The sequence below is a fragment of the Orcinus orca genome, chromosome 19 (genome assembly GCF_937001465.1).
Source record: "Orcinus orca chromosome 19, mOrcOrc1.1, whole genome shotgun sequence".
Lineage (NCBI taxonomy): Eukaryota > Metazoa > Chordata > Mammalia > Artiodactyla > Delphinidae > Orcinus > Orcinus orca.
The window spans coordinates 45664169-45682531 of NC_064577.1; the positions used below are offsets into that span (position 1 = coordinate 45664169).

The 18363-nt window shown below is 56.8% G+C and overlaps 1 protein-coding gene across 8 annotated transcripts; it reads right to left on the bottom strand.

Moving 5' to 3' along the window:
• Positions 1-248: 248 nt before the first annotated feature.
• SAMD14 (sterile alpha motif domain containing 14) lies at positions 249-15117 on the bottom strand. 8 transcript variants are annotated; one of them, XM_033411116.2, is made up of 11 exons: positions 12193-14353; positions 11693-11869; positions 10902-10956; positions 6246-6412; positions 5524-5812; positions 4712-4799; positions 4547-4621; positions 4281-4440; positions 2946-3065; positions 2703-2858; positions 249-1892 (listed from the first exon to the last, which is right to left on the bottom strand). In XM_033411116.2, the coding sequence occupies exons 3-11, from the start codon at positions 10942-10944 to the stop codon at positions 1737-1739; spliced, it is 1254 nt and encodes a 417-aa protein (XP_033267007.1). In that variant the 5' UTR covers positions 10945-10956; positions 11693-11869; positions 12193-14353; the 3' UTR covers positions 249-1736. The 8 variants fall into 8 exon arrangements, with proteins under 8 accessions (XP_033267007.1, XP_049558624.1, XP_004282674.1 ...); XM_049702667.1 differs by lacking the exons at positions 11693-11869; positions 12193-14353 and adding an exon at positions 14410-15113 and having other exon boundaries at positions 6251-6412; XM_004282626.4 differs by lacking the exons at positions 11693-11869; positions 12193-14353 and adding an exon at positions 14410-15107.
• Positions 15118-18363: the final 3246 nt, after the last annotated feature.

Consider the following 18363-nt stretch of genomic DNA (forward strand, 5'->3'; position numbering starts at 1 on the left):
GCTGCTTTCCTGGGGGAGGGAGATCCTCACGTATAAACGCATACAGACTGCAGCCCCTGTGACCAACACATGACGCGCTCGGGACACCTGATCCCGGCTCAGGACATGGTTCAGTGCGTGCCGAGTGTAACAGCGGCCACAGCTGTCCATTCAGAGCACTTGACGGTGCGGCACCCAGGGACGGGACTGTGGCCTCCCACATTCGGGGCCCAGCCCAACCCCCCAGCTGGGGCAGACAGAAAGGTCACTGGCACGTCGTAAGTGTTTATTGAAATAAACTGAGTACCGCCTCCCCCTTCACATGCAGGTGGGCACCCAGATAACTCCTGATGGCTTCAAGGACCTGGGAACTTTTCACCTTCCCCACTGGCCCCTCCTCTGGGCCCAGATGGTACTGATGCCCCCATATCTCAGTCCCCTCTCTGAAGCCCCTCTCCCGGCACAGATAGCAGAGAGGAGGAAAGGACTGAGACCCAGGAATAGGGGTAGCCCTCAGGCCACAGCGCTTGGGCTGGAACGAGGGGAGTAGGCATGCATCGGGTCCTGTCCACCGCTCCAGACGGATGGGAGGAGGCGGAGGGAGGTCTCTAATCAGAGGCCGCTGGCCTCGTTGTTAACTCCGGCCAGCGCTCCAGAAGCTGGGCTAGCCGCTGGCCAGCACCGTAGCCGCACACTCCCTCCCCACAAGGACAGATGGCTTGCTCTGGGCTGCTGGGGTGGACTCCGCCCCCACCCAGGGAGCTGGCCCCACCCCTCCCTGTGGCCCAGGAACCGGAGCCCGTGCTGTCTGCCAGTTCTGGAACCCACTGAGGCCTCGCTAGGGACCAGGGCAGATGGGGGACAGCTGATGGACCTTTCCAGTTTAGCAGCCTCCGGGGGACCTCCCAGATTCTGCCTCTCTGGCTGGGATGAGGATTCGCCAGTTCAGGACCATCTAGGCATTGGTAGGGGGTGTCTTCCGTGGCCACCAGCTCCCAAGTTTGCTCTGTCCTCAGGGAGGGCCCAGGTGGCCCCTGAGGGAGCAGCAGAAGTGGGCCCAGCTTGGAGAGTGGGTCAAAGACCAGGCTTTGGGCCTCAGGAGGGGCACACCTGCAAGGGCATTATCTCAACAGAGACCCACAGGACAGGGACGGGGAAAAGGAGGAGCTTTGCCTCCTCCCTTCCTTCTGAAGTCCTTGCAGAGATGATGTGGGGTAATCATGATGCTTTCTCTGCCCTCCTGTTGAGGAGTGCAGACTGGGAGCCCACCTTGCATGCAACGTGCTGCAGGCCCACCAGCCTCCCTGCGGAGCAGAACAGGGCTGTCCTGACACAGTCACCTGGGAGAGCTGGCAAGGAACTGCTCTATCTACCTGCTCCTGCAGAGATGCCCGGCCCCCTCTGAGCCCAGGGCTTCTGGTAGGTAAGCAGGCCTCCTAATTCACTGCTGGTCCCAGGACCACCATGGCCTGAGGGCAGAGGGTCAGAATGACTCAGGCACTTCTGGGCTCCCAGACTTGCTTCAGCCCTGGCTTCTCTGCCCATAATCTGCCACTTCCCCCAGGAACCCTGTGCCAGACGAGTCCTTGAAATGGGGTTTATTACTGGGTCCTCCCCCTGGGGTCTCCCTTTCTGAGGAATCTGGGTCCAGATAGAAGACAGGGTGAGAGGGCTGTTCCTCCTGAGAGCATGGGGCCAGGCCCCACTTCCCCGGGCGGCCTGTGCCCTCAGAGCCCAGCAGCTGCCTGCCCGTCCCCCTAGCTCCTCTTGGCCGTCTGCTCCCTGCGCCGGAGCTTCTCACGCTGCCGCGCAGCCTTCTCCTGGGCCTTGCGCTCCTTCTCAGCGGCCGCTGCCAGCTCCTTCAACTTTCGCTTCACTAGCGCCCGGTCATGTGAGTTGCTGAGCCCCAGGCTCTGGGGGAGGAATCCAAGGGTGAGCGGAAGAGCCCTGGAGCCACCCAGGCCTGGCCAACCCAAGCCCCGGGTTCTCTGTGCCCCAGGTGTATTCTATCCGGAGCTCTTGCCAGCCCTCAGCCTCCACCTCCCAGACTTGCTGATGGATCAGAACCCTCAGGGCAAGAATTTGGAATGGGAGTGACTGGGAGAGATGAGGGTAGAGGGTTGGCTCCCATATTCCTCCACTCAGGATTTCAGCCTTGGCATGACCCTGCCTGATCCCCTGAGGCCCAGAGACGGGGAGCAAAATGTCCAAGGTCACACAGCTAGTCAGTAGCTGAGTCCCCTCTCCATCCCAGAGACTTCCTGGGGGACTCTTTGCACCACCGCTTCCCCAAGCAGCTCAGCAGAGGGTGCACAACAGGCCAGAAGCCCCCTGCCACCGCCCCCCACCCCACCCCCGACTCATTCCCTCCCACAACCACCAGCCTCCAAGATTCTTAGTCTTGGAGACTAAGACTCCAAGAATCAGGTGAGGTGACCACGGGAGACTGATTAGAGTGAAGAGTCAGATGATAGGCTAGTCCTCAAGGTCAGAGGTCAACCTGGAGACTTGGGCTGGAGCTTGAAGGTCAAACTGAGGAATTGGGCTGGAGTCAGACTGGGAACCCATACTAGAGGGCAGCGATCAGGCCGGGGATCCTGCCTAGAGGTCAGAGGCCAGGGCAGTGGTCTTAACGGGAGTGGAGAGGTCAGGATGAGGGGATCCTAATTCTTGAAGGTTGCCTCAGGCTCTGGCTGGGTCGTGGTCCTTGTACTCTGACCCACCTTCAGTTTGCTTCCATCCAGCTGCAGTAGCTGCGGCCCATCCACCTGCCTCGCAGCAAACTCAGCAGCGTACTGCTCCAGGTTGAGGCTGTGCAGCCACTGGCCCACCTGCTGACTGGTCCAGTGGTAGATGGTGGGGAGAGGTTCATCCAGAAACTGGGGCGGAGACCAAGGAGTGTGAGGGGGGAAGGCGTGGCCCGTGGCCCGCACACCTGGCTGCGTCAGACGTCAGGGCCTGCTTACCTCATCCGAAGACTGGGACAGTGTGTGGTAGGGGTAGGAACACTTGGCCGCCTGCCGGGGACCACTTGGAATCTTGGGGCTGCTGCTGGGGGGTGTGGAGTCATCACTCAGAGTGGATTCCTAGACAGGAGGGGGGCACGCTGCTGAGGAGAGAGCTCACCTCCAAGCGCAAGGCAGTCACCCCCGACCCTCCAGCCCCATCCAGAGGAAGCTGCAGCCCAGGGCTGAGCACCAGGAGTTGCTCAGGGCCCTCATAGTGAGCCAGGAGCTAGGCGGCCACGCAGGGTGCGGTGACCCGTGCGAGACATCGCATCCGAGGCCTCTGGGAGGACGTGGGGCTCGAACTGAGCCAGGCGGAGTAGTTAGCAGGAATGGAGGAGGTCAGACTGGTGTCGCTTTCTAGACAGCGGACTGGGATTCCCTCGCGCTGGGTCGGACGTCTCTGCCTTGTGCCTCCCCAGCATGGCCTCTAGCACCCTGGCTCGTAAAAACCTGGTTAGATGTCTTTGTCCTCACTGGACTGTGAGCTCTGTGAGGGCCTGGGCTGTGTCTGTTCACCAGGGCCCAGCACAAGGGAAGGAAGAAAGGGAGGGATCCCTTCTCCCCTGAATTTCCAGTTTTCTGATCTCTGACCAGGCTGCACATAAGGAACAGAATCACAGAACAAGCACAGGGCTGGGAGTCATAGCGCCTGGCACCTAAATCCAACTGAGTCTGTAGGCACATGCCTTCAGTCTGGGCTTGCATTTGCTCATCTGTACAATGGGGGTGAGTGTGTCTGCCTTCCCCACTTCACTGAGCCTTTGTGAGAGTAAAGCAAAAACATGCACTCAGAGCTTTGTAGACCGCGGAGTCCCGGGGAACGTAAACAGATGCCCGTTCTTGCTTCTGCTACTCGGTCTCACTTCTCCCACTTCTCCCACAGCTAGTGCACTTTCTGAGCACTAGCTAGGTTGGGGTCCTGTTCATCTCTGCTTCCCCCAAGCATCACCACACCACACACGTAGCCCAGCTCCTAAGACAGGACATGGAGCCAGAACTGAGCCAGGCAGAAGAGTTAGCAGGGATAGAGGAGCCCTCAGGCCGGGTGTGTACTAGGGGATCATGGAGGCAGCAATGAACGAATCAATGAAGGAGCCACTCAGCATATAAACAAGTGAATGAGCGAATGCCTGAACTCAGAAACTGGATGCATTAATGGATCACGGAATGGCTCCATAGACAGACAGATGGACTCCAGGAATGCCTGGATCCCAGCCCAAGCCAGGGTGAAGTATGTCTTCATGTCACCTGAGTCTGGGGGCCAGTATGGGAGCCAGAGGGCCACAGACTCACCTGAGAAGCTGACTTCTTAGGGCTGAAGCCCTCGTGTTTAGGGGAGCAGGCCGGGGAGGTGGTGCTGCCAGCACACGCCGAGCCCTTGCCACTGTCTGTGAACCAGGAAAAGGGCAGGAACGGGGAGCCCCCTGACCTGCCGGACCCCTCCACCGACTCCCTGTGGAGAGAGTGCCCTGCATGGGTGTGGGCACCAAGGCAAGGGCTGGGGCGCACAGGGAGCTGGGGGCAAAAGCTGCGGCTGAGGGGCTGTGGGTACCTCTTACCTGCTGCCCATGGACAGACGGTTGCTGCCCTTCTCCTTCCGGCTCTTGCTAGTGGACGCTCGGCGTAAGGTGACCCTGTGGGGAGGGCGAGGGGGAGTGGGACAGTGCTGCCCACTGTGCTACCCCCATCCCCAAGCCTTTGTTCTTGGCCCCTCTTCCACTCACCCCAGGTCCAGGAACTTGCGGCGAGTCTTCTTATCCAGGCCGATGGTAGGGCTGGCGGGCTCAGGTGGGCTGGCATCCCGGCTGTCATCTTTTGTGGAAGAGAAGGAAGAAAACAGCCTGGGTGGTGGCTTGTCTGCCTCTTCCAGCTGCCAGTGAGGTGGTAGGAATTCTCTCGACTTAGAATCAGGTAACCTGGCTCTGGTGCCCTTCACTAGCTGTGTGACCTGGGACAAGTTACTACCTTCTGAGCTTCCTGCATCTCAAATATGGGGATAATGACACTGCCTATTTCATGAGACCTAATAAGATGTTGATGAAAGCCTTAGACAAACCATAAACCACGCTGAAAAAGTAGGGACCACTGCTGTTTACTGTTAATTTTATCTTGTCCAACTTGTAGCCAACCTTCTAATCTTGGCTCACATGTCACTTCCTCAGAGAAGCCTTCCAGGATGCTCCCAACTGCTCCCAGGAGGGTTTCACGCTGATATATGCTCTCCCGCCCCGCGCACTGTTTTCTCACATAGCACTTAATACACCTTGTAACTATACGTTTAATCAATGGATGATTTGATTGTTTCTGCTCGAAGCTATAAGACCCGTGAGGACGAGAACTGCATCTGCTTGCTCTTCTGTGTGTGTCAGTGCCCAGCAGTGCCTGGCACATATTAAGGCGCTCGGGAAATGAGTGAAAGAACCGTGGTCTTTATTCCCCACCTTCCTCAGCCACCCTGCCCCTCGGATCCCGCCACACACTTCGGCGCCCAAGGGACCTCTTGCCAGCAGGGGGCGCCGCGCCGGCCGCCGCTCACCTTCGCTGTGCGGCTCGGCGCGGGGATGGCGGCGCACGAAGCTGGGCGAGCTGTCGGACGAGGGCGCGGAGCGCGGCGGCGAGCAGGAGGCGGCAGCCAGGCCCTCGTGCGAGGCGGCGTTGTGCAGGGGTCGGTAGCGTGCGAGCGGCGAGGGCGGCGGCTCGTCCTCGTCCAGGCTGCGCCGCAACCCCGGGGGCTCCAGGCAGAAGGAGCTCCCGGCTGGGGACCCCGGGCCCGAGTGCAGAGGTGAGCGCAGCCGGTGCAGGGGGCTCCCGCAGCCATCGGTCACCTGGGGAAGGGGCAGCCGCTCACCGCCAACCCTCCTCCCCTCTTCCCGGAGGGGAGCGCGGGCTCCTAGGTCCTTCCGGGACTTGGAGGGAGGGTTTCCTCGTGCCTTGGGCCGAGAGGTGGCTGGGCAGCGAGAGGTGGGAAATGGGACTTCCGGTCACATGGGCTGGGGCTGGATCCCGCCTCCTTCACTTACTAACTGTGTGACTTTGTTAGTGAACCTCTCAGAGCCTCAATTTCCTCGTCTGGAAGATGGGGATAATACCTTCCTTGAAAGGATGAGATGAGACAGAATTGAACTGCAGCTAATATTTGTTAGCCTTATGATGTCAGAAGTCTAGGGGTGTGGTTTCCCTGGAAGAGTGGTTTGGAGGGACTATCCAGGAGCAAGAAGGGTGGGTTGGGGTATGTGCGACTGGGTGGATTGCCCCAACCTTGCCTCCGGGCCCATCGGAGCCTTCACCATCCTCTGCAGAGCTGGCACTGTCCCGAAGCCTCGAGCGGGAGGGCCTGTGTCTCCGGCCCTTGGCCAGTAGCTGGGCTCGGGCCTTGTGTAAACTGCTGTCCAGTCTGACGGTCTCTGGCACAGCCAAGTCCAGGTCTGCAAACCAGGGAAGAGGGGCAGAGACCAGACACATGAGGACAGCAATCCCGGAGGCCCACCTCAAGTGGCCACCTGTACTCACACCCAGGCATTCAACAAATGTCTCCAAGTGCAGGGCACTGATAGTCCTATGAGATGGAGAGCTGGGTCTTTCACAGTCTCGCAGGGAGCTGGACATATCAGCTCATACATACAGTGTGTGATGGAACCTCTCACGGGCACAGAGGACAGGATGGCTCTGTTTGGATGGGTTGGAGGAGGAAACACCAAAGCTGGGTCTTAAGGTCTGGATGGGAGTTTACAAGAGAGGAGGCTGGCAAAACTGGTATAGGCAGTGCTGGGAGGAAGGGAAGCTGGGGGCGGGCACCTCCAGGGCAATGGGAGGGCAGGTTTGTGGAGGGAAGGACTGGAGGATGAGGCCGGAGAGAGCATGGTTGTAACTGCTACCACTGAGGAAGCGCCCACTACACGCCAGGACATACATACAACACCTTGTCTACCTAGAACAACCCGCAGGCTAGGCACAGCTGCTAGGGACATTTCACAGCTGAGCAAACTGAGGATCAGAGAGGTTAAGTCTCTTGACTGAGGCCAGCAGCTAGCAGTGGGCTGGGATTTGAGCCTGGCTAGTCTAGCTCCAGAGATTGGCCCTGCTGGGGACACTGGCTTGCTGTGCCACGCTCAAGGTCACGCTCAGAGACAGCACTGCTGAGCATCTAGAGGGCTCACAGTTAACTGGAGCAGAGGGACCCCCAAAAGCCAGCGGTGGTGGCAGAGAGGAAAGCCTACAGACCCCTGAAGGCTGTCTCTCCCGTCCTGGGGTCCGTGGCCCAGGGCTAGGTCCTGGATGAGGACATGGCGGAAGAGTAGGCAAACCCAACAGATTATGCATAGACCCTCCTGCTCCAAGTTTCACTTTCCGTTTGCTCCACCGGAGAATGCAACCTTCACTCTGCAGTGACCCTGAGCTTCTCCAGGCAGAACAGGTTCTTCCCAGACCTCAGCATGGGTTAAGACCTTTCTTCACCACTCCACCCCTCATGATCTCAGGGACCCCATCCCATCACTCAAGGCCCTGCCTTGCCTGCTCCTCTTTCCCTTGTCTGCAGACACCCCCTAAGCCACCCCAGTGGCTGAACTACTACCTATACCTATTTCCAACTCTGACCCCTCCCCTGAATTCCAAGTCTGGGCACCTCAGCACCTGCCAGGGAACTTACCATGTCAGAATCACCCAAGGACCTCAAACTCAGCCCATCAAACGAACCCACCACCTTGCCTCAAACTGGTTCTCTGTCCCTGGCTCACTGAAAGGCCCCACTGTCCACCCAGTCACTCCTCTCAGACCCAGTTGGTAATTCATGTGTCCAGCTGCCTACTTGACACCTCCACTTGGATGTCCAATGGGCATCTTCAACGTATATGTCACAATTGGACAACTGACCTCCCTACCCCCTAAGCTGCCCGGTCTGCCCAGCTCAGTGAATGGCGTCTCCATCCTTGCAGCTGCTCAGGCCAAACCCCTGGAGTCACCCGTGATTCCTCCCTCTCCCTCTCACCCTGCAAACTGATCCGTCCACAATTCCTGTTAGCTCTACTTTGGAAATATATCTAGACATGCTGAAATATTTATGGTGAAATGACATGATGTTTTGGGTTAGGTTCAAAATAATCCAGGAGACTAGGAGTGGAGAGTGGAAGGGGATGTAGATGAAACAAGACTGTCCATGAGTTGATGATGGTTGAGGTTGAGATGAGTACGTAAGCGTATGATGGGGTACATTGTGCTAGTCTCTCTACTTTTGACTTCCCACAGTAAAATATTGTGTATATGTGTCTATATACACACGCACTTACATACATGTATACATGTGGGGAGAAGGAGGAGGGGAGAGGAAAGGAGAGGGAGAACACACAGCATTCCTGGTCTAGGTCACTACTACCTCTTGCCTCCATTATTACAGATCATCCCGGCTGGTCTTCCCTCCTCCTCCCTTTCCCATTTACGGCCTAATTTCAACCCGGCAGCCAGAGTGATCCTGATAAAACATGTCAGCCCAGGTCACGCCTCCCTCCGCTCAGAACCCTCCAGTGACTTCCATCTCTCACAGAGTAAGAAGCCGAGTTCTTACCACGGCCTCCAGACTCAGGCAACTCAGCGACTCTCTCCCTCTTCTTCCCTCTGCTCCAGCCACCCTGGCCTCCTGGCTCTTCCTTACACCAGCTATCCTGCACCTCAGGGCCTTTGCACTTCCTCTTCCCTTTCCTGCAAGGCTCTTGCCACAGATTTCTGCACAGTTCTCTCTCTCACCTCCTTCAAGTCTCTGCTTAAATGCTTTCTCTCACTGAGAGACCACCCAATTTAGAATACCCCCCAAACCCCCACTGCTAAATTTTTTCCTATATCATTTGTCATCCTCTGGCATACCATATATTTTACTAATTTAGTTTATTGTCTCTCCACCCATTAAAACGTCAGCTCCGTGAAGGCAGACGTTTCTCTCTTCTGTTCATTGCACTAACACAGGCATAGAATAGTGTGTGTGTGAGAGAGTGTATGTGTATATGAGTGTTCTGAGCGTTTTACAGTTACTAGCTCGTTTAAACCTCCCCACAACCCAAGGAGGAAGCGACTCCAAGAACCCCCAGGGCAGCCTTCATTTGCCCGAGGGTTAGGGCTGGTGAAGAGCAGGCCAGGGTCATAGGCCTTCGGGCTCCGGCTCCAGGGCTCCGTGTGTAACCACCAAGCCCTCTCTACGTCCTCTGAGGCAGAGATGGGAGTGACTTGTGAGTCCAACCCCTCACCTTACAGGCCCTTACTTTCCTTGGAGAGGAAAGTTTGGCCCAGGGTGCAGAGGGAGTTAAGGACAGTAGGCAGGGCTCCTGGAAGGGAGCTCATGAGCCTCCTCGACCCGTCCAGCGCGCAGCTGGTGCCCAGCCGCCCTGGGCCGTGGAGAAGGGCTCTCTGCACGTGAATCTGGGCCACATCAAAACCATGGTCATCTTACCGTGGAGGGTCTAGGGAGCAAAGGAACTCCTAAGGGGCTTGGGGCTTTTTGAGGCAAGGTGGGGCCAGCCTCTCCTCTGGTCCCTTACTCTACCAGGCCCTCATCACCTTGTCCATCCCTCCCACCATCTTGCTCTCCCTCTCCCTCTCTCCCTGGGAGTTAGCCCGGCCCTGGGCAGTGGGAAGTCATGAATATTTCATCGCCTTTCTCTTCAGGAAGGCTGCCAGGCAGGCAGCTACCTCAGCAGGTCAGGGAGAAGGAAAACAGGAAGGGTCGGGGGTGGGGGAGCGGAGGCCAAAAAGCCCAAGGAACGGGGAGCTCGCCTCTGCCAGGCCAGGGGTCAGGCTGGGCCTGCGTGGGGATGGAGAGACTCAGAGTCTGAGGCCCAGAGACAGTTCGAGGCTGGGGGCGTCCCCGAGGCAAAGCCTCCATGCACAGGCCCCAGGGAGGCCAGGCCGGGAAGCAATTCCCCAGGAGCCAGGAGGCAGCAGTTCCGGCAGGCGGCGTTGGCATTGCCGGGGCCTGTGGCAGCCACAGGGGAGAGAGAGGTGACCGGGGAAGTGGGAGGAGGAGAGGGCAAGGAAGGTAGAGATGAGAGGCAGGGGTGGAGAAACTGGAGGCCCTGTGGCATTCCACAGCTAGGAGCCCCTCCCAGCTGAGAGTCCTGAGGGCTGCATACGCGAGCTTTCTGCCTCCACCGCGCCCTCCACGTTCCTCCACCGAACCCAGCTGGTAAACAGCCTTTCCACCCCAGTGCATGCTGGGAGCTGTGCCCTGTCAGTGGTCTTTCTCTAATCCACACAATAGACAGGCTGCAGGGGGTAAATGATGGGGTGGGGGGGTGTCCATGCACCCCAGTGAGAACACAGGGGGGTCGGTCTGGGGGTGCCCCGAGGGTGTAGATGCTGAGTGTGTGTTATGCATTTTTGATTTCCCTGCACATCCATGCAGATGAGGTCCCTTATTTATGCAGCTCGGAGGTAACCTGTGTCACCTGCGCTGGGGAATACTGGTGTACATACGGCACAGTGGCTGCCAGCAGGGAGTTAGGCAGTCTGGAGTTTTAGTCCCAGCTCTGCCACTAACTTGCAGTGTGATCTTCAAAGCAAGTCACTTCTGTGCTCCGTGTCCTAGGCGTAGGACGAGTGGGCACACTCCTTAGCCTTGTTGTGAGGGTTAAATGATACAGTGCATGTGAAATGGGGGTGCTAGCCTAGTACCTGGCATGAGACAAGCACTTAATAAATGGGGACGCTTATTATCATCGTTGTTGTAATTGGATATCTACTCAGATAATGGTGACAAAAAATCAGGCTGTAAGGCCAAAATACACACACACACACACACACACACACACACACACACACACACACACACACACACACACACACACACACACACACACACTGAAGTTACCAGGACTCCTCTTCCCCAAGGCCCGATAGCCTTGACTAGAGATAGAGCCAAACAGAACTTACCGAAAACCTCATCCGCAGGTTCTCGGAGCTTTGAAGAAGCCATGACTCAAGAGAGCTGGGAGGACAAGAGGAGAAAGAGGAAAAGAAGACCATGGATAAGAGGTTCAGGTTGGTGCAGGCAAGGGAGCTGCCAACGGCTACCTGCTCCTAGCCTTCCGGCCCTCACCTCTCCTTACAACTCTTTCTCTGGCCCCTGAAAGAGAAATCATCTGAACCACAGCCCAGATGGTTGGGGCAGGCAGGAGGTAGAAGCGAGTCCAGGTATAGACACAGGCTGTCCTGCAGCCCGGGTCCAAGCTGATTTGCTGAGTGCCTGCACACGGGTCACTGAACTTCTCTCCCCGTCACTGTCTTGGGCCCTTCCGTCATTAGCATTCCCTAAAAGCTTTTAATCATCATAAGCTGTCCAATATCAAATCTGGGAGAAATCTTGGAGACTATTAAATCCAATCCTCTCATTTTACAAATAAAGAAAGAGACAGGAGAATGACTGATCTAAGGTCGCATAATAAGTTAATGGCAAGATCAAAATGAGAACCCAGGTTCTTCCATCCACCCACCTACTTACGTCCCTACTTATCCATGCATCTACTTGCCTATTCACCGTCCACTCATTCACCCATCCATCATCTGTCCAAACATCTATCTTTCCAGCCACCCATCCATCCACTATCCGCCCCATCCAACCATCCACCCATTTTTACATCCGTCAATTTATACCATCCACCCATCCATCTTCCCATCCATCACCCAGTCCTGCCTCCCCCCACTCTCATCACTGGTGCACTCACCACCTGTCTTCCTGAACATGAGCTGTTCAGGAAGCTGGCATCATCAACAGGGCCACTGTTCTTGACAAAGTCACAGTTCTCACAGTTCAAGACAGACTCACAGATGCAGAAGGGTATAAAGAGTACCCGTAGCAGAACAGTGTAGAGCCAAATCTCTATGATGCATCAGATAATGTTCTGGGAAGAAATATGGATGGACAGGGGTTTGGTTTTGTTTGTGGGAAGTAAGAAAGGGAGGGCAGATGGGAAAGCAGGATATATGTAACCGGAACAATTTGGGCAGGCTTCCTAGCAGATGTAGGATTGCAGCATCCCTAAACCAAAGCCTGGGTGTCAGAGAAGCAGGGGAATATCAGATGAGGGGAGAAGGAGGAAGCTCAGGGTCAGGGGCATGCTGCATGCCTGGGACGTGATCTCCAATTACTTCTAACACTCAGGTCCCCATGAGAAGGGCAGAGCACTGCATTAGACCACCCACTTGACAGGTGTGGGAAAGCTACCTCATGCCTGCTTGGTCTTTTCCGATTCTCCTCTTCTGTTATTACATAGATTCATCTCACTGTGAACTGTCCAGGCTTGGGACTCTTCGTATCCCCACTTTACAGATGGGAAAACTGAGATGCAGGAGATAAGAGGCAGAACTCGACCTTGACCACAGTCTCCTGCCCCTCAGCTCTGTCCTGGGTGGTGATCTGCAGTTTGGGAACCTGCTCATGAGGAAAGAACACTGCTGGGAGAAGGGACAGGGGTAGAGGTAAGGGAGCTGATCCATACTCGCTAGGACCGGATACGCTTCAAAGCTACCTCCACCCCAGGCTCTGCGGATGCTTGGGGCTGCAAGCAGGAAATGAGGTATGAGAAGGAGCCAGGGATGTGGGCCCTCCAGGAACCCTCCTGCCATTCTTCAACCCTGGGTGCTAGTAACAGAGAAGTTCTAGAACCTCTCTTCCTGTCCTGAAGGGGTAGATGGGAAGAGAGGCTGCCCTAAGAATGAACTGAATTCCCTCCTTCAATCGCAAAGCTCATCTGACCAGGACCTAGCTGCCACCTCCTCCAGAAAGCTGTCCTAGATAGCCCTCACTCCTCTCATTTGTCTATATAATTTCTAAATCCACTCTTCCCCACTACTAGGAAATGAGTAATTTTTCATACTTCATTGATTCCCTAACTGGGTCATATCTCTGCCACATCAGATGGGAGCTCCTGAGGAGAAGGGGCAGTATTCCCCATCAGAAGAGGGAATCTCTGAAGATAAGAACTGCCTCTCCCATCAGAATGGAGGTTCCCTGAGGGTGCTTCCTCTCTTAGACCACCTGAGAATGGAGAGCCCATGTGCTCTTTATTCAAGGTCCCAGTTTAGGGTGGAGACCCTCTTGTGGATGCCATCCTCTTTCAGGTATGCTCTGGGGTGGGCTGGGGCCTCCAGCTCACATCAGTGCCAAATGAATTCTGATTCAGCACAAACCGCTTTCTTCAACAACTAACTCCCTGGGGGGTGTATGGGGGACCCTCCCTACGCTGTCCCTTGGGGAACTCTGGGAAGCATGACATCAGAATGTCACCAGGCCCTTCCCACCCCCACTTCCAACACTGAACCTTGGTAAATTAGACATCCCCCCATTTACACTCCTACAACATTACACTCCTACACACACACGCACACACACACACACCCACGCCACACTCATACATGCACATTCAAACCAGGTAACCACTACAAGGTGGAAATGAACCTGTTCTCTGGATGCAGTCTGGGCTCTGACTCTACCAGGCCACTCCTTCCTCCCAAAACTTCCCAATTCCCAGAGGAAGAACACCAATAACTTTTGACCCTTCCCTATGAGAAAGGGAGGCAGGTGAACTCTAAGTTTCCTGGGACCCAGGGGAAGGAGAAAGACAAAGAAAGGGTACACAAGCCCTGGAGAGGAAATGGGGAGCAGGACAGAGACAGGTTGGTGGAGAGTCAGTCTACAGAGCTGCAGAGGAAGAAAGAGCAAGAAGGAGATGAGCCTGAGAGCAGCGGCGGCAGCAGGGCCAGGGGAAGAAGCAGTAGAGACAGGGCTCCAGCAGCCCTGAGTGAGGCCCAGGGGAGGGGTGCAGAAGGGCAAAATCGGCTGCCAGGAGAGAGGCGGCCCTCAGTGGGGAAGGAAAGAGGAAAGGGGCCCTGGAAGAGGAGAAGGAGCCCGAGAAAGAAGTGCAACTGGGGAGGGATGGTTGGGAGAGGAGGCTGGGGCAGGGGGAGGCAGAGTGGAGCTAGAGAAAGGGGCGACCCCCTCCCATAAGGCCCAAGCTGGGGGCATCCAGCAAGCACCTCTGGAGATGGGGTGAGGGTGGAGGACAGGGCACCTTCTGCACTCTCGGGGCCCCTATTGCCCAATCAGAGCCAAGTGGCTAGTTCTGTCCGATCCATTAGTCCAACTCCGCACCAGGCAAGAAGGGGTTAAGCTCTCCCCCCTCCCCCAACACCAGTTTTTTAAAAAAATTAATCTCTCCGGACCTCGGGCAAAGGGAGAGGATTAGGGACACAAATCCTATCTCCACCCCATCTCCTAACGGCCCAGAACCCTAGCTCTGTGCGGGCCGCCCTAGGGACAGGCGAAGAAAGGTCCTTGTCTCTTCGCCCTATCCAACCCCACTCGGGTTCCCACCGCAAGCCGGAGACCCCCCAGCTCCGCTTCCCCGTCCAACTTGGGGCTCTTGGGGTCCCAATACCTCACCTCCAGCATCTGTCATCTTCAGCGTCCGGCGCCTCAGAATCCCCTCAGGCCCATGGTGTTTGGGGCTGGGGCCAGGCGGGAGAGGGGCGGGGGACAGTCACCCCGGCCTCGGGGGGCTCCGGGCTGGCTCCATCCGCTCCATCCCGGGAGTAGGGGTAGGGGTCAGCGAGGGGGGTCTTGGAGCCGGAGGGAATGTGGGGGTGGGGGTGGGGGAGTTCGGAGAGAGGAGGAGAAGGTTTGCAGGAAGCAGGAGGCACGGCGGGAGGGGCTGGACCAGGAGACCTGACGGGAGGATGCTCCGTGCGTGTGTGTGCGCGTGTGTGTGCGAGTGTGTGTGTGTGTGTGTGTGTGTGTGTGAGAGAGAGAGAGAGGAGAGGAGAGGAGAGGAGAGGAGACGAGAGGAGAGGAGAGGAGAGAAGAGAAGAGAGAGGGAGGGAGAGAGAGAGAGAGAAACCGTCTCCCCGCCCCGCCCGGCTGGACGCGGGGTCCCCCGCCTGGCAGGCGGATACTCTTAGCGTCGTGTCAACGGGGATCCGCGGGGGGTCCCCAGGGAAGGGGCGATGAGGGGGCGCGTGGCGGGGAGGCCGGGCGCCCGGGAGACAAAGAACGGGAGGGAGGGAGGGAGGGGCGGAGGCAGCGGGAGCACGGGGGAGGGAGGAGGCGGCCCCGGCTGGCGGAGCCGGGCGAGGGGATTCTAGTTACCGCTACTTCTCGGCCCGCGGGAGTCGGGGTGGGTGTGAGCGGACGGAGATGCGGCCCCACCTTAGGACCTACGGGGCTTCTGCCTCCTCTGCAAGGCCTGTGAGGGCTCCTGATTCATCCATTCAACAGAAGCCCACAGAGCAGTCGGACGCGCCGAGGCCCGAGGGGACGGTGGAGAGCAGAGCCGACCCGGTCCGGGCCGTCGTGGCTCTCGCAGCGTTGTCAGGGGGACAGACGAGTGGGGAGGCCCTCAAGAGAGCGGGTGCTGTGAGCCTTGGTTCACAGAGGACACTTCAGCGCGGGGAGAGCACGCCAGAGGGAGCCAGGCCTCGCCCGGGGGCGGGTGAGGACCGGGGCGGGGGCTGCGTGTGGAAGTGATCCAGGAGGATTCCCGGAGGAGGTGACCTGTTGGCAACTTCTGCAGGCCAGGCCAGGGTAGAAGTGCTAGGGGGACTTGTGGGGGTGGGGAGGAAAGGAGAGGAAGATGAAGGATGGGGAGAGGGGCTTGCACTTCATCCTACCAGCCACAGGGGAAAAAGTAACAGAGGAGTGAGGGGCTCTGATCTGCATTTTAGGAAGAACCCCTCGGCTCCTTTGGAGAAGGCTGCCTGAAGGCTGGGGCACCACTCATGAGGCTGTTGAGAGGTGATGGCAGTGGGCACGAAGATCAAAGATCGTGATGAGGAAGATTAAGGATGTAGAATTGAAGAAACTGACGGGATTTGGGGACTGGCTGGCCACAGAAGGAGAAGGAGGGGTCTAGATGACTGCAGGCCTTGGCTTGAGGCCCTGTAGGTGGAGGGGGCGTGGGGGGATGAGGTCAGACTTGGACCTGGTGAGCTGGAGGTGGTGGCAGGCCAGCCAGGGGAGAGAATACAATAATCAACAGCTAGCTACGGTCCCGAGATGGTGCAGGGGATGCCAGACACTGTGCTAGGCACTTTTCTCAGATGATTAATGTCACCCTCACGATAAACCCATGAGGTAGGTGTTTCTGTTACCCCCTTTGTCTGTTCAAGAGCAAGTGGTGAGGTTGGGCAAGGGGGTCCAGAGCCCAGGGGAGCAGTGTGCAGTCTGTAGGGATAGAGTTCCCCGATGGCCAAAGTCTCTGCAGTCCCAGGTCTCTGAGGGGCTCTGGGAGGTGGCATGTTGAGCCCGGATGGTCTTAGGACCATGGGTAAGGACAGAATTCATAACCTTTAGGGGCTGAAGATCCAATGAGATCGTGGGAGTTGTGGCATCTCTGGGTGTCTTTAGAATCTGCTGGCAGCCATGGGTTGCTGGCTGGACTGTGGAGATCTGGGGAGGGAGTGGTGACTCTGGAGGTGTTATCGGGGCTGTGTCTGGTAAACACAGTTTGTGGGCATTTGGTGAAATCTGGGTGGTAGGCTGGAGTGAGGGATTGATTATATAGCCCCCGAAGGGAGTGGGGAGATGATAGGTATGTAATGTCAATGTTGGGGGCACATTCTATGGGAGGGTGTCTATAGACCATAAGACTCAGGAGGACCCCCTAAATTTCTGGGAGCTGGGAAACTCCCTTCATCTGATTTCCCTCCCTTATGGCGAATGTTGGGGCTGTGGCAAACCTACGCAAGCTCCTAAGAACTGGGGAGGTGGCAGGGCAGGGCTGGGGTAACGCCTCACACAGGCTTGCCCATGGCTACTTGACATAGCTCACAGGTGAGTCACCTCTCAGGCCTGAGGAACTCGCAAAGCCACACACACCGTCCCCAGCCACGCACCACACTCAGGCTTTGACTTGGGCTACTTTCCAAAGGGATTCCACCTTTTGGAACATACAGGGTGCAAGCCCCTCACCTAATACACAGGACAGATGGGGGCAGGACCCCACCCTGGATGCTCTGCTCTGGTCAGATCAACAGAAGCCCTCATCACAACCCCCACGTCTGCCTCGCCACCCAGGAAGATCCAGCCACTTCACTCCTTGGGACCTTTTTTTTATTTTAATGAATTTATTTATTTTTGGCCGCGTTGGGTCTTCGTTGCTGCGTGCGGGCTTTCTCTAGTTGTGGCGAGTGGGGGCTACTCTTCGTTGCAGTGCGTGGGTTTCTCATCACAGTGGCTTCTCTTGTTGCGGAGCACAGGCTCTAGGTGCGCAGGCGTCAGTAGTCGTAACACGTGGTCTCAGCAGTTGTGGCTCATGGGCTCTAGGGCACAGGCTCAGTAGTTGTGGCGCATGGGCTCAGTTGCTTCGCAACACGTGGGATCTTCCCGGACCAGGGCTCGAACCCGGGTCCCCTGCATTGGCAGTCGGATTCTCAACCACTGTGCCACCAGGGAAGTCCTCCTTGGGTCTTCCTGGCCAGGTTGCCTGAGCAGGGCCCGAGTCACCTGTAACTCTGGAGATATGACCTGTGACCTTGTGGTTTGGTGGTTTCCGATCCTGGGATTCAGCCACCTGGATTTGTCTTCCCAGCAGTGTTCCAAGGAAGATCCACTTGTAAGAGAAAACGCCTAGAGAGGCATGGCCACCATCTCCAGGTTCCCAGGTGATTCTTAGGTGGGTGGCAGAATTGGACTGGTTATATATGGCCCTGAGGTGTAGAACTAGGATTTTTGGAATGAAGCTATGGGAAGCCAGAATTTGGCTTGACATGAAGGAGACTTGTGTGACAGAGCCATCCAGAAGGGAGTGGCCACCCCAGGAGCTGACTGCCACTGGGAGTTCTGGTAGAGGCCACTCGTCTCGGGTTTGTCAGGGACCCACCAAAGTGACTTTGAAGGGCCCTAATGTTGGGACTTCCATTCTTTAGGGCAAAGGGGACTGTGAGAATCCTCTTGGTGGCCGGGCCACTGAACACAAGTGTCTTGTACTTTTTTCTCACACATAGCACACAGCTCCCAGAGCAAGGAGAGGCCCCACTGCCCCCTGCTCTCATCTCTGTCTGGGATTTCACTGAAGTTTGTCCCTGGAACCCTGGCATCTGGACTCCCAGACCCGTTGGTATTAGAACTGGCGAGTTAGCAACCAAACCTGCTGGCACAGAGCAGAGGTCTAGGACTACTTAAGGCCTCTCTGGCTACTGCCAGAGGGAATCTCTAGAACCCAGGCGACAAAATTGCTCTGACATATCATCTCCCACCCCCAGCTGCACCTCCGGAAAACTAGGGGCTGGGTATCCCCATCAGGTTACACTTCTCAGGGGAGGGACTCAGGGTTCACCTTACTGTATCCAACCCATCCTTTGAATTCCATCGGAGACCTTGAAAAAGAGGAAAGCGATGAGC